This window comes from Oncorhynchus nerka, linkage group LG22 (genome assembly GCF_034236695.1).
Source record: "Oncorhynchus nerka isolate Pitt River linkage group LG22, Oner_Uvic_2.0, whole genome shotgun sequence".
Taxonomy (NCBI): Eukaryota; Metazoa; Chordata; class Actinopteri; order Salmoniformes; family Salmonidae; genus Oncorhynchus; species Oncorhynchus nerka.
The window spans coordinates 315,798-340,524 of NC_088417.1; the positions used below are offsets into that span (position 1 = coordinate 315,798).

Below are 24,727 nucleotides of genomic sequence, written 5' to 3' on the forward strand. Positions count from 1 at the left end.
TCATTCTTTATATAGTTTATTTTTGTTTGTGTAGTTTCTTCTTTAGTTTAGTCACGCGATTTCTTCATTTGCAGTACGTTTTGTCCAATCGGTTGGGCTGCCAGACTTATTGCCATACCGTTTGCCTCATTCACATGTTGAATGAGGCAAAAGGTATGGCATACAATTTTTCAAATCCTCATCAATCCAAGGGGATTTAACAGTTTTTACAATGGGTGCATGCTTATTAGTAACTGAGATAAGCGTCAAGAGCAGCGTCTGTTTGCTACTCATTACACACCACAGATCATTAACATATCGTATATAGACAACCAGGGCAGACAGTGAACAGAGAGAGGTATGTAAATGTAATATATTTTTCTTCAGACTAAGCATTACTCGCTCAGGTCGGATGGTGTTTTCAGGTTTCTGTTGGTTTGCGAGAGCATTTACTGTGTAACTTGGGAATAATAATCCTTGGGTGTAGGAAACATTCCAGGTAAACCAAAACCAGGTTGTAGGGTTGGAGTGAAGGTTGTGTTGTTTAAGGTAGCATCCTGTATATGTCCATGTTTGTCTAACTCTAAACATGCTGAACAAAGTGGGAGCTCATCTGCTCATGACCTTTCTCTGTGCTATACTGTCTCTAGGTCTATGAATGAATGGCCAATAAGCCTTCACATGGGAATCCAACGAGGTACTCGTATCCTGATTTCTAAACACAGGTCTAACAGAGCAGAGATATGGGAGGTAATTGTGACAACGTAATGTATTCATGTCCTGTACCATTGAACCTTCCTGAATGAACCCTAGCACGTTATTGTGTCAAATAAAAGACCAAGCACAACTTATTCCACCAGTAGTTGATTTAGCATGTGACAGGGGCTGTGGTCCAGGCACTATGTGTCAAGTAAAAGAAGTGACCTGAAAGAAGCTGAACAAAAGGAGACCAACATGTCCCGGGGGTATGTGTCAGTACCAAGAGTACAGATATGATCAAACACAAGCCCAAGAATGGAGCCTTCAGCTCAAGAGTGTAACAGGTTCTCAAATCCAGCTTTGAGGGTTTAGGCCAACTGAAGACCTACCCTGGGATCAGGCCAACCCTGGGCTCAGGCCAACTGAAGACCTACCCTGGGCTCAGGCCAACTGAAGACCTACCCTGGGATCAGGCCAACTGAAGACCTACCCTGGGATCAGGCCAACTGAAGGCCTACCCTGGGATCAGGCCAACTGAAGGCCTACCCTGGGATCAGGCCAACCCTGGGATCAGGCCAACTGAAGGCCTACCCTGGGCTCAGGCCAACTGAAGGCCTACCCTGGGCTCAGGCCAACTGAAGGCCTACCCTGGGCTCAGGCCAACTGAAGGCCTACCCTGGGCTCAGGCCAACTGACGACCTACCCTGGGATCAGGCCAACTGAAGACCTACCCTGGGCTCAGGCCAACTGAAGGCCTACCCTGGGCTCAGGCCAACTGAAGACCTACCCTGGGCTCAGGCCAACTGAAGGCATACCCTGAAGACCTACCCTGGGATCAGGCCAACTGAAGACCTACCCTGGGCTCAGGCCAACTGAAGACCTACCCTGGGATCAGGCCAACTGAAGACCTACCCTGGGCTCAGGCCAACTGAAGGCCTACCCTGGGCTCAGGCCAACTGAAGACCTACCCTGGGCTCAGGCCAACTGAAGACCTACCCTGGGCTCAGGCCAACTGAAGACCTACCCTGGGATCAGGCCAACTGAAGGCCTACCCTGGGCTCAGGCCAACTGAAGGCCTACCCTGGGCTCAGGCCAACTGAAGACCTACCCTGGGATCAGGCCAACTGAAGACCTACCCTGGGATCAGGCCAACTGAAGACCTACCCTGGTGAAACAAGCCAGGGAAGAGCCACTTAGTGGCTGCAAAATGAATTGTAAACGATATAAAACAAAAGGCACCATCTTTCCACAAGAAGAGGAAGATATGGTAGTTTAGACATCCATTCAAGACATCCATTCATATCCAACTGACTGCATGGTAACACACAGTGCCTGGTTGTGCGGTGTGGAGACTCCATTCACACAGGACAATACATTAAATGCTTTGTTAGTTTGAGAATTCAAAAGTATTGCCACCCCTGCATTTATGAAAGGTGTATTTCAGTGTCCAAAAAAATGAAGTATTAATCTTTAAAATGTGTCAGTGTCCCCATGTAAGGCTCGTATGTTCATATATCTGACAAGGCCATATTTTATTGCATTTTTTATTCTCTTCACAAATACAGGAATTTCAAAACATTTTTTAAATCATGCGCATCAAAACAAATGGTGCTTCACAGTGTGGGCATTTTTACAGTATGTGACAGCCTAAACATACTAAGTATTGCATAGTGTATGCGCTCTGCCAACGATGTCAGAATGTTTCACACTGTAATCCTTAGAGCTGGTGTGGGTAGTGGTTCACTAGAGAACCAACTATTGGTGAGGGGGGGGGGGGGTGTCTACTAAATCAATCTGTCAAACTAAGTGATCCCTTGTAGACGTTTATTTGAGAAAAGCATCAAGCTTTTTCTGGATATTGTCAAACGAATCCATTCCCATGTAGTCCGCCTGGCCCTGCTCCCATTTCTGCTTGCGTTCCTCAGATGTCTCGGGTGGCACGTATGGCTCGGTGTGATGGGGCTCCTGGGACGTGCTGCTACACTGAGGGAGGAAACGCGTGCTGCTTCCCTGGAGGAGGAAACAAAACAATATTAACATCTAGAACGGAGATGAATTCAGGAAAAAGCTACAAAACTAAAAGCTACGGAGAAACACCCGTTTCCAGCTACACAACTGTGTAAATATGAATGAAGGTTTTACATATCAACTTCACAACAAACCATCAAATCGATCTATACTGAACAAATATATAAACTCAGAGCCAAGATTTTACTGAGTTACTGATCATTTAAAAGAAAATCAGTCAATTGAAACACATTCATGAGGCACTAATCTATGGATTTCATAACTGGGAAAACAGATGCATCTGTTGGTCAGTATCTAGCATGACCAACATTTGCCTCATGCAGCGTGAAACATCTCCTTCACATAGAGTTGCTCAGGCTGTTGATTGTGGCCTGTGGAATGTTGTCCCACTCCTCTTCAATGGCTGTGTGAAGTTGCTGGATATTGGCAGGAACTGGAACACGCTGTCGTACACGTTGATCCAGAGCACCCCAAACATGCTCAATGGGTGACATGTCTAGTGAGTACGCAGGCCATCTTCAGCTTCCAGATATTGTATACAGATCCTTGTGACGTGGGGCTGTGTATTATCATGCTGAAACATGAGGTGATGGCGGCGGATGAACGGCACAACAATGGGCCTCAAGATCTCGTCACGGTATCTCTGAGCATTCAAATTGCCATCCATTAAACACAAGTGTGTTCATTGTCCATAGATTATGCCTGCCCGTACCATAACCCCACCATGGGGCACTCTGTTCACCATGTTGGCAAACCGCCCGCCCACACCATACACATTGTCTGCAGTTTTGAGGCCGGTTGGATGTAATTTGGTAATTTGCCAAATTATCCTTTATGACCTCGTAGTTGGCTTACGGTAGATAAATTAACGGGGAATTGCTGCAGTAATCATACCAAATTTTACCCTCCCTCAACTTGAGACATCTGTGGCGTTGTGTAACAAAACTGCACATTTTAGAGTGACCTTTTGTCACCCAGCACAAGGTGCACCTGTGTAATGATCAGATCACAAATTAGCTTCTTCATATACACCTGTCAGGTAAATGGATTAACTTGGCAAAGGAGAAAATTCACCAACAGTGATGTAAACAAATTTGTGCACAAAATTAGAAATAAGCCATTTGTGCATATGGAATATTTCTGGGATTTTTTATTTCAGCTAACTTAACATAGGACCAACACTTTAAATGTTGCGTTTATATTTTTGTTCAGTTCATATAGCCAGCGAACACACTGCTATAGTATTATAGGGCTAGACGCTAAGCCAGGTTTGTTGTAGAACAGATTGCCCACAAGCAGCAGCCATTATTAGTGACGAGCGACAAGGCGTTGTCTGATAAGGCAGCATCACAACCAACTAGTCTCCTTCACCTTCCATCCATCCCCCTTGTGACTAAAGATCTGGGACCACAGCTCATGCCAGTGACCATGATGATAACAATTTTCTTTGACCGAGGATTGGAACTATCAGATGGACGAATGAGGGTTACACATCGCAACAGCCATCAGGACTGAAGTAACACTATTTCACAAATTGACTCATCGTAATTTATATCGTTTGGTATTAATTCAGGACGTGCGATGAGACAATATTACTTTTACTTACTAACAAGAAGCATCCAAGTAACCACTTAATTTAAATTGTTCCAGCTGTTGATACATTCTGTAGAAAAGGCTAATACTTCTAGACTGACTTCCACACAGCCAGAGTGGAAGGGCTGGTCTCCATATCCCTCCACCATCATGGGCACCACAGAGGAAGAGTAGAGGAACCACCAGTCCAGGAGGAAGCTGGTGTGTGTGGAGGTCTCCTGCATGTCCCCGCTGACCTCCTTGGTCTTGGGGTCGTACGTGTAGCTCCAGGGCTTGGTCTGACCCAGGAAGTGGACCACCTTGGCGTTGGCACCATATCTGGAACAGAATGCATGTTAATTTACTTCAAATTGATTTTATAAAGCCCCGGTCAACTGCCCGGCACCCTCCACAGCAACCCGCCAAAGAGCTGCAAAATCTGGACCCCTACAAATCAGCCGGGCTTGACAATCTGGACCCTCTCTTTCTAAAATGATCTGCCGAAATTGTTGCAACCCCTATTACGAGCCTGCTCAACCTCTTTCGTATTGTCTGAGATTCCCAAAGATTGGTAAACTGCCGCGGTCATCCCACATTTCATTATAGTACAACGGTTTGATTTGTCTAATCTTAGCAATTTCTTCTTAGCTAGCTACATAGCAGTCTTTGTATCAAAGATAATTGCGTAATTATCGTATTTCGTCGTCCTAACGTATCTGCCCAGCAGCTAGCCAGCTAGCTAACGCCCACCGTCTACATAGCTAGCTACATAGCCGTCTCTGTGTAGTCTAGAGCGATTTTCTAGGTTACCTAGCCAGCTATTGTCGTTCTTTTAACGCAACGTAACGTAATCAACACTGCTAGCTAGCTAGCCAGCTAGCCCCTGAATCAACAACGCAGCCAGCTATTTGTCGTCCTTAACGTAGGAGACACTGCTAGCTAGCTAACAGCTAGCCAACGTCTACCGATTAGAACTCAACAACCCGGTCGCATTCCGCCTCGCTCCACAGGTAGTATCACATTTTCATTTCATTTCATTACAACGGTTTGATTTGTTTGATCGTAGCTAGCTACATAGCTAGCTACATAGCCGTCTCTGTATCAAAGATAATTGTGTAGTCTAGAGCGATTTTCTAGGTTACCTAGCCAGCTATTGTCGTTCTTTTAACGTAACGTAATCAACAACGCAGCCACTGCCAGCTAGCCTACAAATCAACAACGCAGCCACTGCCACCAGTTTTAATCATTTTTAATCATTTTAGTCAATAAGATTCTTGCTATGTAAGCTCAACTTTCTGAACATTCGAGACGTGTAGTCCACTTGTCATTCCAATCTCCTTTGCATTAGCGTAGCCTCTTCTGTAGCCTGTCAACTATGTGTCTGTCTATCCCTGTTCTCTCCTCTCTGCACAGACCATACAAACGCTCCACACCGCGTGGCCGCGGCCACCCTAATCTGGTGGTCCCAGCGCGCACGACCCACGTGGAGTTCCAGGTCTCCGGTAGCCTGTGGAACTGCCGATCTGCGGCCAACAAGGCAGAGTTCATCTCAGCCCATGTTTCCCTCCAGTCCCTCGACTTCTTGGCACTGACGGAAACATGGATCACCACAGATAACACTGCTACTCCTACTGCTCTCTCTTCGTCCGCCCACGTGTTCTCGCACACCCCGAGAGCTTCTGGTCAGCGGGGTGGTGGCACCGGGATCCTCATCTCTCCCAAGTGGTCATTCTCTCTTTCTCCCCTTACCCATCTGTCTATCGCCTCCTTTGAATTCCATGCTGTCACAGTTACCAGCCCTTTCAAGCTTAACATCCTTATCATTTATCGCCCTCCAGGTTCCCTCGGAGAGTTCATCAATGAGCTTGATGCCTTGATAAGCTCCTTTCCTGAGGACGGCTCACCTCTCAGTTCTGGGCGACTTTAACCTCCCCACGTCTACCTTTGACTCATTCCTCTCTGCCTCCTTCTTTCCACTCCTCTCCTCTTTTGACCTCTCCCTCTCACCTTCCCCCCCTACTCACAAGGCAGGCAATACGCTCGACCTCATCTTTACTAGATGCTGTTCTTCCACTAACCTCATTGCAACTCCCCTCCAAGTCTCCGACCACTACCTTGTATCCTTTTCCCTCTCATCCAACACTTCCCACACTGCCCCTACTCGGATGGTATCGCGCCGTCCCAACCTTCGCTCTCTCTCCCCCGCTACTCTCTCCTCTTCCATCCTATCATCTCTTCCCTCTGCTCAAACCTTCTCCAACCTATCTCCTGATTCTGCCTCCTCAACCCTCTCCTCCCTTTCTGCATCCTTTGACTCTATGTCCCCTATCCTCCAGGCCGGCTCGGTCCTCCCCTCCCGCTCCGTGGCTCGACGACTCATTGCGAGCTCACAGAACAGGGCTCCGGGCAGCCGAGCGGAAATGGAGGAAAACTCGCCTCCCTGCGGACCTGGCATCCTTTCACTCCCTCCTCTCTACATTTTCCTCTTCTGTCGCTGCTGCTAAAGCCACTTTCTACCACTCTAAATTCCAAGCATCTGCCTCTAACCCTAGGAAGCTCTTTGCCACCTTCTCCTCCCTCCTGAATCCCCCCCCCCCCCTCTCTGCAGATGACTTAGTCAACCATTTTGAAAAGAAGGTCGACGACATCCGATCCTCGTTTGCTAAGTCAAACGACACCGCTGGTTCTGCTCACACTGCCCTACCCTGTGCTCTGACCTCTTTCTCCCCTCTCTCTCCAGATGAAATCTCGCATCTTGTGACGGCCGGCCGCCCAACAACCTGCCCGCTTGACCCTATCCCCTCTTCTCCAGACCATTTCCGGAGACCTTCTCCCTTACCTCACCCCGCTCATCAACTCATCCCTGACCGCTGGCTACGTCCCTTCCGTCTTCAAGAGAGCGAGAGTTGCACCCCTTCTGAAAAAAACCTACACTCGATCCCTCCGATGTCAACAACTACAGACCAGTATCCCTTCTTTCTTTTCTCTCCAAAACCCTTGAACGTGCCGTCCTTGGCCAGCTCTCCCGCTATCTCTCAGAATGACCTTCTTGATCCAAATCAGTCAGGTTTCAAGACTAGTCATTCAACTGAGACTGCTCTTCTCTGTATCACGGAGGCGCTCCGCACTGCTAAAGCTAACTCTCTCTCCTCTGCTCTCATCCTTCTAGACCTATCGGCTGCCTTCGATACTGTGAACCATCAGATCCTCCTCTCCACCCTCTCAGAGTTGGGCATCTCCGGCGCGGCCCACGCTTGGATTGCGTCCTACCTGACAGGTTGCTCCTACCAGGTGGCGTGGCGAGAATCCGTCTCACCACGTGCTCTCACCACTGGTGTCCCCCAGGGCTCTGTTCTAGGCCCGCTCCTATTCTCGCTATACACCAAGTCACTTGGCTCTGTCATAACCTCACATGGTCTCTCCTATCATTGCTATGCAGACGACACACAATTAATCTTCTCCTTTCCCCCTTCTGATGACCAGGTGGCGAATCGCATCTCTGCATGTCTGGCAGACATATCAGTGTGGATGACGGATCACCACCTCAAGCTGAACCTCGGCAAGACGGAGCTGCTCTTCCTCCCGGGGAAGGACTGCCCGTTCCATGATCTCGCCATCACGGTTGACAACTCCACTGTGTCCTCCTCCCAGAGCGCTAAGAACCTTGGCGTGATCCTGGACAACACCCTGTCGTTCTCAATTAACATCAAGGCGGTGGCCCGTTCCTGTAGGTTCATGCTCTACAACATCCGCAGAGTACGACCCTGCCTCACACAGGAAGCGGCGCAGGTCCTAATCCAGGCACTCGTCATCTCCCGTCTGGATTACTGCAACTCGCTGTTGGCTGGGCTCCCTGCCTGTGCCATTAAACCCCTACAACTCATCCAGAAAGCCGCAGCCCGTCTGGTGTTCAACCTTCCCAAGTTCTCTCACGTCACCCCGCTCCTCCGCTCTCTCCACTGGCTTCCAGTTGAAGCTCGCATCCGCTACAAGACCATGGTGCTTGCCTACGGAGCTGTGAGGGGAACGGCACCTCAGTACCTCCAGGCTCTGATCAGGCCCTACACCCAAACAAGGGCACTGCGTTCATCCACCTCTGGCCTGCTCGCCTCCCTACCACTGAGGAAGTACAGTTCCCGCTCAGCCCAGTCAAAACTGTTCGCTGCTCTGGCCCCCCAATGGTGGAACATACTCCCTCACGACGCCAGGACAGCGGAGTCAATCACCACCTTCCGGAGACACCCGAAACCCCACCTCTTTAAGGAATACCTAGGATAGGATAAAGTAATCCTTCTCACCCCCCCCCTTAAAAGATTTAGATGCACTATTGTAAAGTGGCTGCTCCACTGGATGTCATAAGGTGAATGCACCAATTTGTAAGTCGCTCTGGATAAGAGCGTCTGCTAAATGACTTAAATGTAAATGTGGGGTGACATTCTAGACCCAAACTGCTACAGACTTATATCTATCCTACCCTGTCTTTCTAAAGTCTTCGAAAGCCAAGTTAAACAGATTACTGACCATTTCGAATCCCACCATACCTTCTCCGCTATGCAATCTGGTTTCAGAGCTGGTCATCGGTGCACCTCAGGGTCCTAAACGATATCATAACCGCCATCGATAAGAGACATTACTGTGCCGCCATATTCATCGACCTGGCCAAGGCTTTCGACTCTGTCAATCACCACATCCTCATCAGCAGACTCGATAGCTTTGGTTTCTCAAATGATTGCCTCGCCTGGTTTACCAACTACTTCTCTGATAAAGTTCAGTGTGTCAAATCGGAGGGCCTGTTGTCTGGACCTCTGAAAGTCTATGGGTGTGCCACAGAGTTCAATTCTCAGGCCGACTCTTTTCTGTATACATCAATGATGTTGCTCTTGATGCTGGTGATTCTCTGATCCACCTCTACGCAGACGACACCATTCTGTAAACTTCTGGCCCTTCTTTGGACACTGTTAACTAACCTCCAGATGAGCTTCCATGCCATACAACTCTCCTTCCGTGGCCTCCAACTGCTCTTAAATGCAAGTAAAACTAAATGCATCGCAACAAAGCATCCTTCACTCATGCTGCCAAACATACCCTCGTAAAACTGACCATCCTACTGATCCTCGACGGTGATGTTATCTATAAAATTGCCTCCAACACTCTACTCAACAAACTGGATGCAGTCTATCACAGTGCCATCCGTTTTGTCACCAAAGCCCCATATTCTACGCACCACTGTGACATGTACGCTGTCGTTGGTTGGCCCTCTTCATACTCGTCGCCAAACCCACTGGCTACAGGTTATCTACAAGTCTCTGCTAGGTAAAGCCCCGCCTTATCTCAGCTCACTGGTCACCATAGCAGCACCCACTCGTAGCACGCTCTCCAGCAGGTGTATATATCACTGGTCACCCCCAAAGCCAATTCCTCCTTTGGTTGTCTTTCCTTCCAGTTCTCTGCTGACCATGACTGGAATGAATTGCAAAAATCTCTGAAGCTGGAGACTCACGTCTCCCTCACTAGCTTTAAGCACCAGTTGTCAGAGCATTTTACAGATCACTGCACCTGTACATAGCCCATATGTAAACAGCCCATCTACCTACCTCATCCCCATACTGGTATTTATTTATTTTGCTCCTTTGCACCCCAGTATCTCTACCTGCACATTCATCTTCTGCACATCTACCATTCCAGTGTTTAATTGTTATATTGTAATTACTTCGCCACCATGGCCTATTTAGTTCCTTAACTTACCTCATTTGCACTCACTGTATATAGACAGTTTTCTTTTGTTCTACTGTATTATTGACTATGTTTTGTTTATTCCGTGTGTAACTTTTTTTGCCAAATTGCAACGCTTTATCTTGGCCAGGTCGCAGTTGCAAATGACAACTTGTTCTCAACTAGCCTACCTGGTTAAATAAAGGTGTTCTCAACTAGCCTACCTGGTTAAATAAAGGTGTTCTCAACTAGCCTACCTGGTTAAATAAAGGTGTTCTCAACTAGCCTACCTGGTTAAATAAAGGTGTTCTCAACTAGCCTACCTGGTTAAATAAAGGTGTTCTCAACTAGCCTACCTGGTTAAATAAAGGTGTTCTCAACTAGCCTACCTGGTTAAATAAAGGTGTTCTCAACTAGCCTACCTGGTTAAATAAAGGTGTTCTCAACTAGCCTACCTGGTTAAATAAAGGTGTTCTCAACTAGCCTACCTGGTTAAATAAAGGTGTTCTCAACTAGCCTACCTGGTTAAATAAAGGTGTTCTCAACTAGCCTACCTGGTTAAATAAAGGTGTTCTCAACTAGCCTACCTGGTTAAATAAAGGTGTTCTCAACTAGCCTACCTGGTTAAATAAAGGTGTTCTCAACTGGCCACCTGGTTAAATAAAGGTGAAATAAATAACAAACGCCTGAGATACATTGATGAAATGTCTGATTTTGAGTAAAAATAAATGCCAGAGAGAGAGGGGGGTGGTGGGGGAGAGAGAATGAAGGGCAAGAGAGAAAGGAGAGGGAGAGATTTGTCACTGACCAGCAGAGGTCCTGTCTACAAGCATAAAGGTCTTTAAATAAATAGCTTTATTTTGGCCTCAGCTGTGAAGCGTCTGCTTGCTATCTAACCCAACAAGGCCTTGGGCCCGACAGTAGCTGGGAGAAGCCTTTAGCCTTTCTGTTGCTGCTCCGTAAAAGCTCCCATCACTGGTAACCTGATGCCGTAGCATGAGCACACTTTCATGTGACCGTATCACCTTACGTCTCTCGTTCTCACAGCCCACGGCAACAAACCTTTCCCTGCTAGGGGTTTTACAGGTAGTCTACTACTGCTGATCTTCCCGCCTAACGTTAGGCAAGCAGGGCGTGGTAGAGAACCTCAAATATTAACTTGAGGTAGCCATGTTTGTGATTCAGCTGAATGGTTTATCAATGTAAGAAATAGAGATCTATTCAGATAGTTGTTGGTTTAGGCAGTAACGACTATCATATGAGTACTGAAAGGGAGGAGTAGACTGAGTACTGACTGAATGCAGGAAGGTATCCAAGTGTAGATTGAGTACTTACTGTTTGAATGCAGGAAGGTAAGTGTAGATTGAGTACTTACTGTTTGAATGCTGAGTTTGAACTGACTGTTTGAATGCAGGAAGGAAGGATTGAGTACTGACTGAATGCAGGAAGGTAAGTGTAATTGAGTACTTACTGTTTGAATGCAGGAAGGTAAGTGTAGATTGAGTACTGACTGAATGCAGGAAGGTAAGTGTAGATTGAGTACTTACTGTTTGAATGAAGGTTGTAGATGAAGATGAAGGGGAGGTGTTTTGATATATCTGCTGTTGCCCAGTTACTGAAGAAGCCATTCAAGACCCCCTGGTCTCCACCTAGAGACAAGAACATCTGTTAGCAATTACACAACAGGAAGCACAAAATATTTTGCCCCAACATAAATGGTTATGACTGGTTCAAAACACCAGGAAGCCTAGAAGCAGAGGCTGGTTCAAAACACCAGGAAGCCTAGAAGCAGAGGCTGGTTCATAGAGGCTGGTTCAAGACTTACTCCATCTAGAAGTACTTCTAGTATCATCATGAGCTTTGCACCCTGTCCAGGATGACTAGACCAGACAGTGAGGCCAACAAGAAGCCCACCACAGAAAGACCAACGTTATTTAGTAAACAGATGCTGTGAAACAAACCCATTCTGTTAATATCCTCTGCACCCAAGCCACAACCTCAGAGACTATAAAACAGGTGGACACACAGACGTTGCTGATCGCTACTTTCAGGAAGAATTTACTTCCTATGATGTGGTTGTCTCGCCTAGATACCTTAAGATGGATGCACTAAGTCACTCTGCTAAATGACTAAAGTAATGTGAACAGGTTGTCGAAATGATAGACTTCAGAGAGAAGCATCTGTACCGATGTATGGCTCAGCTGGCTGTCAGTCATTCAGCAATCTAGCCAACCGATTCACCTCTGACCCCTAAAGCCATTTGACCTCCTGCCAACGCCACCACAGGCTCCTAGTCAGGTGACTGCTCAGATCAGTAAAACTGGATGTACACAAAGTCACTCAATGGTTACATAAGATAGAAGGTACCTTCAGAAAGTATTCATACCCCTTGACCTTATTCTACGTTGTTGTTGCAGCCCGAACTCAAAATGGATTCCATTTTTCCCCTCACTAAACTACACACACCTGAGATTCACACCCGAGATGACAGCTGTGAGTCTTCCTGGGTATGTCTAAGAGCTGCATTGTGCAACATATGTAGATTACCCTTTTCAAATGGTTATTGATCGTCGCTAGACAACAATTTCAGGTCTCACCATTCTGCAGATTTAAGTAGATGTAGGTAAAACATGGAACATTCACGGTCTTCTCAGTAAGCAACTCGTGTAGATTTGGCCTTGTGTTTTAGGTTATTGTCCAGCTGAAAGGTGAATTCATCTCCCAGTGTCTGGTTGAAAGCAGAATGAGCCAGGTTTTCCTCGAGGATGTTGCCTGTGCTGAGCTCTATTTGGTTAATTTTTTTTTCCTCCTGAAAAACTCTGGTCCTTAACAATGACAAGCACATCCATAAGATGCAGCCACCACTACACTTGAAAACATGGAGTGGTACTCAGTTAAGTGTAATATTGGATTTGCCCCAAACATACAGTTGAAGACTGAATGCAATGTTTTAAATCTTTTTTTGTAATAATGTTCAAACAAAGATTCCACTGACATTATGGGGTGTAGGGCAGTGGCAAAAAGGTACCTGAATCCATTTTTTTTAAATCATGCTTTAAAACCTGGAAAAAGTCCAGGGGTGTGAACACTTTCTGAAGGCACAGTACCCACAATGCTCTTTACACAGACTGCGGTGTAGGATATTTCTGGACGGTTGGATGGGGGTGGTGGCAGCAAACACAGCACTCCTCTCTCTCCTAACAGCCATGCATTTGTTACATCAGAAAATAGCACAAAGTGACCTTCTAATAGGTGGATCTTTCATTTAAAGCCAATATCTGGAATCCATTTCAGATCTGATACTTTGTGTAGGTCTCCAGGTCATGAAAATCTGAGCCACAGCCAGAAAGCCTCAGACAAATACTATTCCCTCCAGAAAAGGTATAAATCCTTCTCTTAACTCAACAGTAGTCAGCTCCAGCCACCGCACCGCACCAGCCGGCCACCGCACAGCCTCACAGCACCAGCCGATCACTGCACCGCACCAGCCGGCCACCGCACCAGCCTCACAGCACCAGCCTCACAGCACCAGCCTCACAGCACCAGCCTCACAGCACCAGCCTCACAGCACCAGCCTCACAGCACCAGCCTCACAGCACCAGCCTCACAGCACCAGCCTCACAGCACCAGCCTCACAGCACCGCACCAGCCGATCACTGCACCGCACCAGCCGATCACTGCACCGCACCAGCCGATCACTGCACCGCACCAGCCGATCACTGCACCGCACCAGCCGATCACTGCACCGCACCAGCCTCACAGCACCAGCCGACCACTACACAGCACCAGCCGAACACTACACAGCACCAGCCGAACACTACACAGCACCAGCCGACCACCAGGTTGACAGCTAGTCATTCCAGGGTTTCTTTATTTTTTACTATTTTCTACATTGTCGAATAATAGTGAAGACATGAAAACTATGAAATAAGTGTTAAACAACCACGCCAGCCCAGAGCCAGACGCAACCACGCCAGCCCAGAGCCAGACGCAACCACGCCAGCCCAGAGCCAGACGCAACCACGCCAGCCCAGAGCCAGACGCAACCACGCCAGCCCAGAGCCAGACGCAACCACGCCAGCCCAGAGCCAGACGCAACCACGCCAGCCCAGAGCCAGACACAACCACGCCAGCCCAGAGCCAACCACGCCAGCCCAGACACAACCACGCCAGCCCAGAGCCAGACACAACCATGCCAGCCCAGAGCCAGGCGCAACCACGCCAGCCCAGGACTTCCACAGGAGTTTATTTTCTCCATTCTAGTTAACCAATAGCTGCATTCAGCTCTTTACATACGTTGCTGTTAAGGTTTACCAACCGGTCTCACTTTGTCCCTTTTCTCTGCATTGTTGGGAAGGGCCTGTAAGTTAACATTTCACTGCTAGTCTACACCGGTTGTTTCCAAAGCCTGTGACAAATAACACTGGATTTGATATCCAGTCACTATGCTTTAGCCATCCAGAGATCGAAATAGCAAAATGTCTGAGCTGACAGAGTGTCTATCGCTATATGATAAAGTCACTATACAGTCGGTCACTTTCCACAGATGTATTTATAGGAAACGGTCTGGGCAGCCTGGCAGTGTGGCTATCACAGTGCCAGCATGTAGTGTGGTAATCACGCAATGTACAGAACATCACGAAGGACACCCCTGTATTCCTCTGGTAGTTAGACGTCATGGTGTCAGTGGATTTCTGTTTGGTTTAAAGGGTTTCCGTTGAAAAACATTTTGCCACAGATTAAGAGTTTTGGAATCTGACTAATGAAAATACCCCAGGTGTTTGTCAAACACTCGAGGCCGACATTCCGCCACTCGAGGCCGACATTCCGCCACTCGAGGCCGACATTCCGCCACTCGAGGCCGACATTCCGCCACTCGAGGCCGACATTCCGCCACTCGAGGCCGACATTCCGCCACTCGAGGCCGACATTCCGCCACTCGAGGCCGACATTCCGCCACTCGAGGCCGACATTCCGCCACTCTAGGCCGACATTCCGCCACTCGAGGCCGACATTCCGCCACTCTAGGCCGAGGAAGTCTTTAAATGACACACCAACAGCTGAGTAACCTTCTCAGAAGAGGCTCACATTCCTAGAGATGACAAACACACGTAAAAGGTATGAAAGAGGTCATTGAGTAATCTACACCCAAGGTTTCACAATCCACCAGTCAAATTACGACATGGAGAAAATGTATCTTGTGCTGGAGGTTGAGGACAAACTAGCCACACGTTAGAGTGGTCTATCTACTGTACACAGAGCGTGAGCAGGAGGACCTTTAAACTGGAGACTGTAGGCTGTGTGTTCAACAGCATAACGCTGTGTCTGCAGTCTAAACCCCTTGTTTCTACAGTTTATTATAAACAGAGGGGCTGCAGTACTATCCGTCTATTGTCAGCCCAACCCCAAACCGGCCAGATACCCCCCTTGAGGCTTCACTCTAGCAGAGAGGTTCCAGAAAGTTAATGAGCCCAAGAATCTTCATTTAGAGGGGCTGAGCAGAAGCCAGCAGGAATGCAGCTCTACCCCTGGGGGCACTGCCAGTGTACCTTGGCAGCAGATGATACTGAACCACAGGTCCAGCTACTGCCTCACTGCCACCTGGACAGCATGCAGTAATAAAGGGGAAATTGTATTGAGGCGCCCCCGGCCCAAGACCTGAAGTCTGATCTCTCCTGAACCATTTCATCACTCCGATCTGCCATTGCCCAATAGTTGGTTACATTTACATTTACATTTAAGTCATTTAGCAGACGCTCTTATCCAGAGCGACTTACAAATTGGTGCGTTCACCTTAAGACATCCAGTGGAACAGCCACTTTACAATAGTGCATCTAAATCTTTTAAGGGGGGGGTGAGAAGGATTACTTTATCCTATCCTAGGTATTCCTGAAAGAGGTGGGGTTTCAGGTGTCTCCGGAAGGTGGTGATTGACTCCGCTGTCCTGGCGTCGTGAGGGAGTTTGTTCCACCATTGGGGGGCCAGAGCAGCGAACAGTTTTGACTGGGCTGCGCGGGAACTGTACTTCCTCAGTGGTAGGGAGGCGAGCAGGCCAGAGGTGGATGAACGCAGTGCCCTTGTTTGGATGTAGGGCCTGATCAGAGCCTGGAGGTACTGAGGTGCCGTTCCCCTCACAGCTCCGTAGGCAAGCACCATGGTCTTGTAGCGGATGCGAGCTTCAACTGGAAGCCAGTGGAGAGAGCGGAGGAGCGGGGTGACGTGAGAGAACTTGGGAAGGTTGAACACCAGACGGGCTGCGGCGTTCTGGATGAGTTGTAGGGATTTAATGGCACAGGCAGGGAGCCCAGCCAACAGCGAGTTGCAGTAATCCAGACGGGAGATGACAAGTGCCTGGATTAGGACCTGCGCTGCTTCCTGTGTGAGGCAGGGTCGTAAGCTGCGGATGTTGTAGAGCATGAACCTACAAGAACGGGCCACCGCCTTGATGTTAGTTGAGAACGACAGGGTGTTGTCCAGGATCACGCCAAAGTTCTTAGCGCTCTGGGAGGAGGACACAATGGAGTTGTCAACCGTGATGGCGAGATCATGGAATGGGCAGTCCTTCCCCGGGAGGAAGAGCAGCTCAGTCTTGCCGAGGTTCAGCTTGAGGTGGTGATCCGTCATCCACACTGATATGTCTGCCAGACATGCAGAGATGCGATTCGCCACCTGGTCATCATGGTTAGCCAGCGCTACACAGCCACGGCAAAAATGACATTCACAATAATGGCCCCCGACTGTTTTCCAGTTGTAGTGGAGAGCCGGAGCATAAATGTTAAAGGTCAGAGAAGTGCAAGTCACAGCGAAACATTTAAAGACCAACGCTGACTAAAAACACCGCAGCTCTAGCCAGTTGGCACACCGCAGCTCTAGCCAGTTGGCACACCGCAGCTCTAGCCAGTTGGCATACAGCTAACCCATTAATGTGTGTAAGTCAACAGCACAGGGAATCCAGGCGGTCTAGAATATTCGCAGAGGATCAAGTCTGAATGGAAAATTATTAACAAATTAAATAAGATGGACAGGCGCCTCCAACAAGCTAGTGTGGGCTATGGAGAGACTGCATTGGACAGGCGCCTCCAACAAGCTAGTGTGGGCTATGGAGAGACTGCATTGGACAGGCGCCTCCAACAAGCTAGTGTGGGCTATGGAGAGACTGCATTGGACAGGCGCCTCCAACAAGCTAGTGTGGGCTATGGAGAGACTGCATTCTTGGATGATAAGTGATCGTAGTTTGTTTTGTCCCAGGTTCCTTTCGTGTCATACCAGCCCTGACAGGCAAGCCGAGATGGCGGCTGAGCCCTTTGTACCTCTGAAGTGTATATTAAGTCAAAGCTTTCTGGGTTTTTGTACCTGTGGTTCAGTATCATCTGCTGCCAAGGTACACTGGCAGTGCCCCCAGGGGTAGAGCTGCATTCCTGCTGGCTTCTGCTCAGCCCCTCTAAATGAAGATTCTTGGGCTCATTAGTCAAAGCTACTACGACTTTCTACCATCACCTCAACCAAATACTAAAGATGGCCGTGACTCACAGGTGACAAAAGACCATGTTAGAGGGAGAAAGGCAGGGAACTCGTTCTGCCAAATATTAAAAAGATACAAATTGACTGAAAAGGATTGGCATAAATGTAAAAACATACCAGTTTCATTTGAAGAATGAAACTGCCCCATACAGGTTGCAAAATAAAAAATGGGAAGAGATGTGCAATGTACCAATTCCACAGCACATGGTTTATAAACTGATACATAAAACCACTTGATTTGGTTTAACTTTAACAAACCTATTTCCACCATCAGAACGAGAGAGATCTCAATCTCATCTCGGTCTCTTCACAGCAAAATCTACAATCACTAGATGATCTATTCTAGTATAGTAGTATGTAGCTTGTTTCTAGTCACCCGCAGACTAGGCGTGTGCCCGCAGACTAGGCGTGTGCCCGCAGACTAGGCGCAGACTAGGCGTGTGCCCGTCCCGGTGGCAGATGGGTAAAAACCCAGAAAACACCAAACCCTACTTTGATGGTACCACAGCTTTTATCTTAATTAATTCATTTCATTTATTTTGAAAATGTACATCTTTGCTGCCCATCACTCATAGTCAATCTTACATTGGCAAGTAATAAGAGTAAACATCTGGAACGCAGCCTACTTCAGCCCTTTAAGGGGTGAGACACGTGCCAGTTGGATAACTATCGTCAGATCGCCAAACTGTGCACTTGAATTTTATCGACTTATCGAAAAGCCTTGAACCCACTGGTCCAATGCTTTTTACAGTATATAAATGACAGTGAAGACTGGACTCTGTATGCTAATGACAATTATTTATTTTAGGGTATCTAATATTGAGAAGGCTTTTCAGTATTTACAGTTGGCTTTTGAAAATTCTGTGGATATATTGAATCAACATCTCAAGACATCAGTCAGGAAGTTAAAGATTGGTCGCAAATGGGTCTTCCAAATGGACAATGACCCCAAGCACACCTCCAAAGTTGTGGCGAAATGTCTTAAGGACAACAAAGTCAAGCCATGACCTCAATCCCATAGAAAATGTGGGCAGAACTGAAAAAGTGTGTGAGCAAGGAGGCCTACAAACCTGACCCAGTTACACCAGCTCTGTCAGGAGGAATGGGCCAATTTCACCCCTTATTGTGGGAAGGTTAGACCATGGAACACTACAATATGCTGTATGACCTACCAGCAGACCATGGAAACACTACAATATGCTGCATGACCTACCAGCAGACCATGGAAACACTACAATATGCTGCATGACCTACCAGCAGACCATGGAAACACTACTCCGATAGACCTAAATTTGTACAAATGGTTTGCTCTATGTAATGAGTACAAGAGGTAGCATTAAAATACAGAAGTCATGGGATGGGGAAATGGACGTTACATTTCTTAACAAAAGGAAACATTACAAACATACACGTACCATCGAAGCTGCCATGTTCTGCGCAGTACTGGAGCAGTTTGCTGTACGTCTCGTTGGAGGGTCGGAACACGAACACACCGGAGTTGAAACAGTCTGGCCAGCCGGGATCCGGGGCCGCAGACAGCTCCTCTCTGTCAAACAACTCATCTATGTTCTGTACCACCTGCAACAAACACATACAGGTGAACTATACCGTAGCAGGGGGAGTCTGCACAAATCAACACCAACTGTCTCACCAGTGTGTCTGCATCCATGAAGACACATTTGGAGTAGTGTGTAAGGGTCCAGCAGTGTAGCTTGGTGAAGGTGACTCCCAGGTCAGGTCTCTTCATCAGGTCCAGGTGAGCTGCGTCTCCGCTGTCCAACACATCCACCAACAGTACCTCGTCAAAGATCTTGAGAAGCACTCCCCTGGTGGAGGTGGAGGAAGAGGAGAGGAGGAAGAGGAGAGGAAGCAGAGACTGCATGACGTACCGTCAACGTGGAAAGCATTCTGAATAACTGCAGTGGTGATGAGTCAGGGGCATGGGGCCAGGGAACACCTCTAGGGGCATGGGGCCAGGGAACACCTCTAGGGGCATGGGGCCAGGGAACACCTCTAGGGGCATGGGGCCAGGGAACACCTCTAGGGGCATGGGGCCAGGGAACACCTCTAGGGGCATGGGGCCAGGGAACACCTCTTCAAATAATTGATAAATATACCAATATGGGGCCCTACATTTGTTTTTTTTTAAACAGCCAAATTAGATTTTATGGCCATCAAACTCCATTTGTTAGCTGAGTAGGTATTGCATAGACCTATACGGGCATTAAGGGAAAGGTAACTGGGAAGTGGCTGGTTCTTACACATATGGTCAGAGAGTTCAACTCACACGTCGTCTGCTGGCATTTTCTAAACAATGCATATTATTGTATACTACCCTCAAAGTACATTTGTTTCAAAACTCTTAAGTCCTACAAAAATATTCTTAAAACTGTTTACAAATGGTCAAATATTGGAATAAGATTTGACAAAATATATCACCAAATACTGTTCCAAAAAATACAAAAATAAAATATTTTTCCTTAAGATAGGGGGAAGCTATTTTGTCATTACAAACTTTAATCTGGAATTTACCACCATTTTGCGCCACTCAAGCCTTTCCCCTATCCAGCCATGCCATTCTCTAGCCTACTGCTACAGGTACCAGCCAAAACAAAGGAAACAAAGCATCTTAACAGGGCATTGGGCCACCATAACAGTTTCAATGCCCGTTCGTTGGCATAGTTTCAATGCCCGTTCGTTGGCATAGTTTCAATGCCCGTTCGTTGGCATAGTTTCAATGCCCGTTCGTTGGCATAGTTTCAATGCCCGTTCGTTGGCATAGTTTCAATGCCCGTTCGTTGGCATAGTTTCAATTCGTTGGCATAGTTTCAATGCCCGTTCGTTGGCATAGTTTCAATGCCCGTTCGTTGGCATAGTTTCAACAGTTGTCTGGAACTTCCGGTGTGGAAGTTCCAGACAACATACTTTGTATCCTTCATTTACTGGCGTTCATTCATTTCCTTTATTTTAGGCAGTTACCTGTAGAATGGACGGAGGGGCATCGCACCCAATATCACACTGCCATTCTTTCATCCGCAATGTCAACAACATCTGAGGAACTGCATCACTACATTGAACGCTTTTCTGAAAAGACGTACTTGGGTGTCCCAACAAGGATGATGAAATGTAAAATCTGGTTGGAGTAAATTCTTCAACAAGTGAAACCATTTAGATTTGGTTGTAAAACATTGTTCTTACTTGCAGGGATCAGAGACGTGAGGTCCGATCATCACCACCAGCTTCCTGGTTGTCTGGTGGTTCCTCAGGGACTTGCCCAGGACCATGGCTCCTCTGGCATAGTTGTCATTGGTGGCCAATGTCACAAAAGCCTGGTCTGGATGGGGGGGGGCGTAACTTGTTAATACAAATTTAGGAATAACATTTGCATTAGGTTCAAATGGTGTGAATCCTACTCTTAAAACCTTCCCCCAAAAATACTTTGTAAGGACACAAATTTTTAAATATATTTTTAAACAGTGTGTCACATTGAGATTAAAAATCTATTTTACAAGAGAGCCCTGTACACATTACAATAGAAACAGATTAAAACCAACATATAAAACAATATCATTCAGCACAATAAAATATTATAAAAGCAATCCCATTGAACTACATAGAGGTCCTCGATCAATAATGTCAACTGCCTGAGGGGCACCAGCACATCTAACTGCAGTGAACTCTGCAGATTGATCCACAAAATAGGGGCAAAAACTAAACAGATTTCCCCAAATCTGTGGAGACTGGAGGGATCTCTTGTGTCATCGATTCCTGTGAACGGGTAACTTATGATTCTTATCCTAGTTAATGTTACATGGAGGGAGTTTGTCAGTTCGATTTGGAAATAATAGGGAATGCAGCTCTTAAAAACATCCATCCCACATGTTTATACAGACTACAATGAGTCCTTCCCGTGATGAAACGTAATGGAGACGGCGTCCGAGGGGTTGAAAACAGGTAAACATGTAAACAAAATCACCAACATCCAACAGGGAGAAGTTTGAATCATCTCTTATTTTTATTACTATAAATTACTATTTATTTCTATAAAAATAAAAAAAATAAACATAGCCAGATTTTCTATATATTCGTTACAAAGGACAATTTATCAATCCAGACTCCCAGGTACTGAGAAACTTCACTGCTTAACATGATGAAATCCTGGTTGAGAACAAATGAACAACGAAACAGCAAGTGAGTGAACAGAACAGGTTTTTGATGATGTTTTACTGGTTATGGGGACATGGGGAAATGCCAACCAAATAATTTTGGGGTGCGTGTTGCAACTATTTGGCTGTATTAGAATGCTTAAAAAGCAGCTAAAATGTCCAATATCGGTATCGGGTTTTTTGACATGGAAAATACCGGATATCGGGCAAAACTCATATCAGTGCATCAAACTAACTCAAATTGTATTTGTCACAAGCACTGAATACAACAGGTGTAGACCTTATCGTGAAATGCTTACTTACGAGCCCTTAATCAACAATGCAGTTGAAGAAATAGAGTTAAAGAAAATATTGATTAAAGTAAAAAAGAAAATTGTGAGGGAGTAATGTCCAATGGTCTGTTTTAACAATGACACCAATGTCTGAATGCCAGACAGAATGGTCTGTTTTAACAATGACACCAATGTCTGAATGCCAGACAGAATGGTCTGTTTTAACAATGACACCAATGTCTGAATGCCAGACAGAATGGTCTGTTTTAACAATGACACCAATGTCTGAATGCCAGACAGAATGGTCTGTTTTAACAATGACACCTATGTCTGAATGCCAGACAGAATGGTCTGTTTTAACAATGACACCAATGTCTGAATGCCAGACAGAATGGTCTGTTTTAACAATGACACCAATGTCTGAATGCCAGACAGAATGGTCAAGGTATTGATGATGTCTACTTTGGCATGCTGTGCCAGATAGGAAAAGCTATAAAACTGCCCATAGACTCACATCGCAACAATGAAGTGATTATGAGCTAACAAAGGGCAAATAGATTCATGTAATTATAATGACAAATGTAAAAACTGGCAGTTAATATTAGCAGGCCTGGCTGGTCAGTTACACAACCCACTGGTATAGTAAACACTACACTTGGTTTTGGGGGCCAACTGGATAACAGCCTGGTGAAAAGAAACCCACTGGATACAAAACCTCAAATTGTGTTCAGATGCCAAACCAGGTAGAGCTGAAGTGAAATTATGCATTTCACACTGTACCTCCCTCCTACCCCATATTACCATTGGGCCCAAGAAAACAGCTGATGTTATATTAGAAGCAAAGAAACCCCAAATCAATCTGCCACCCAAAAAAACAGTCAACAGAAGGCTGTTCTACTGGATCTCTGCTCCTTTATGACAAGCACAGAAAGACATGCCGTTGGCCTTCAGGCCTCAACCCACTGACTATATGAAGATCTAGAAAGTGCCGCAATCACAAAGGCAGATGACCATGGGATGACACCTTTTGTATGTCATGGGGACAGGATGTTTCACTACTACATTTGTCAGGTACATATATAACTGTCATTTCAGTGTGCACCTTGTATTGACTTTAGGTAGGCCTATAAAGGCTTAATATAATAAAACATAGCGAGAAGGCTGTGTAGGCTTACAGGACATGCAGTTTCACTTGGAACAGTAATTCAATAAACTAGTAGTAGCATACGTCTAGCTGGCTACAGCAATGCAGGTTATAGTGAGATTGAACCTAACACTAGATCTACACTGTCGTCTAGGGTTGATGCCCTCCGTGGACCGGCTCGTACATAAAGCATTCTCCATCTCCATCTCCATCTCAGGCTGCAAAGGCATCATTTTTCTCCTTAACTATATTTAATGACAGGCAGTCAAAAAGATAAAATTATATCACTTTATTGGTCAAGTGTGCAGGCGGTCCAACAAAAAGATGTCTTCTGCTTTTCACCAAACACCTCTAAAGACAGGTTTTGGAGAGGTGCGGGGGCTGCCACAGGGCGCCTGGGGTGCTGTGCCTTGCTTAATGGCACAACGGCAGGAATCTACGATTTGATTCTAGAAACCCTCAATGAAGGCCAGAATTGACGCATTGCACTGAGCCCAAAACTTATGGTTTTCGATAATATATATTTTTTAGGTTACTGTAACAAGCTTTAACGATGGGCTCGTTTTTTCCACCAGTTCCCAGCTGTATTAAATTGTTAATTAAATTGTTGCATTAATGAATGACTATGAATGAATGACTGACCATCTGAATTCTTTAGCAATACAATACCATCGTCTGACCATCGCTTAATTAGAGGTCTGGTTAGCAGATATCACTGAATTTGTTCAGGAAATGTGTCATTCTAATTCTCTGAATGGACGTTGTTGAACCGGTCCACACCAGTATTAACGGCTGGGTACATCGGTGCCAGACAGCACCGACTGAGCGGTCCCTGTCGGCTGTTTAGGGTACGTGTGAATATGGGGTTACAACTAGGGAGAGACTGAGCAACAGCGAAACTCATTGACCCAACCGTTATCCACACAGCCGTGAAACGTATCGATACGGCTCTATTAAGAAAGTCCATGTTGCAAAACACGCGGTGATGGAACGCGGATAATAGACTAAATAACGACTCAGACGGTTTCCACATACCGGTTGTGTCACCGGATCGACAACCAAAATAACTGCTACAAACCAAGCTGTACATTTCTCAACGTGCCTGCCATCCCATCATTTATATACGACGGACATTGCTGCAACTCCACAGTAACTTTTTTAGCCTCTGACAGTGGGAACAATCACGACAAGTTACTTAGTTTCCACAGTGTCTGCCACAGCCAAACTTCCATCACATCATCCAAGGATTACATTGTAACAAACCGTCACGTACCTTTTGACATATTGCTGGTAGAAGTTGCAGATCCTCTGTAGATTAGACACCTTCGTTAGGAAAGGACAAGCCTACGACATGGAGGTGAATTTATAGACGCATGTAGACAGTGGGTCACGTGACAGGGTCTTGGCGCACACCCACTCCTGCACTATCTATGGAAGTTGTTCCGCAACTGGCGGCCCGCGGATCACAATCTGGCCCGCAGTGGATTTTATTTCATCCCAGAGGTTGCTGAGCAAAATAAAATAAAAATATTGTTGGACACAAAAGACTGTAAAAAAAAACAGCAAATTAGCTCCAAGTGATTAACATTTAGTAAATCTGTTCCAAAGTATTCTCGGGCATGATAGAGAGACAT

At 46.4% G+C, this 24,727-nt stretch overlaps 1 protein-coding gene across 1 annotated transcript; it reads right to left on the bottom strand.

Moving 5' to 3' along the window:
• Positions 1–2,206: 2,206 nt before the first annotated feature.
• gyg1b (glycogenin 1b) lies at positions 2,207–24,475 on the bottom strand. Its single transcript, XM_065006853.1, has 7 exons — positions 24,367–24,475; positions 20,710–20,845; positions 19,163–19,337; positions 18,927–19,089; positions 11,498–11,639; positions 4,389–4,617; positions 2,207–2,688 (listed from the first exon to the last, which is right to left on the bottom strand). The coding sequence occupies exons 1-7, from the start codon at positions 24,374–24,376 to the stop codon at positions 2,503–2,505; spliced, it is 1,041 nt and encodes a 346-aa protein (XP_064862925.1). The 5' UTR covers positions 24,377–24,475; the 3' UTR covers positions 2,207–2,502.
• Between the last annotated feature and the right edge of the window lie 252 nt (positions 24,476–24,727).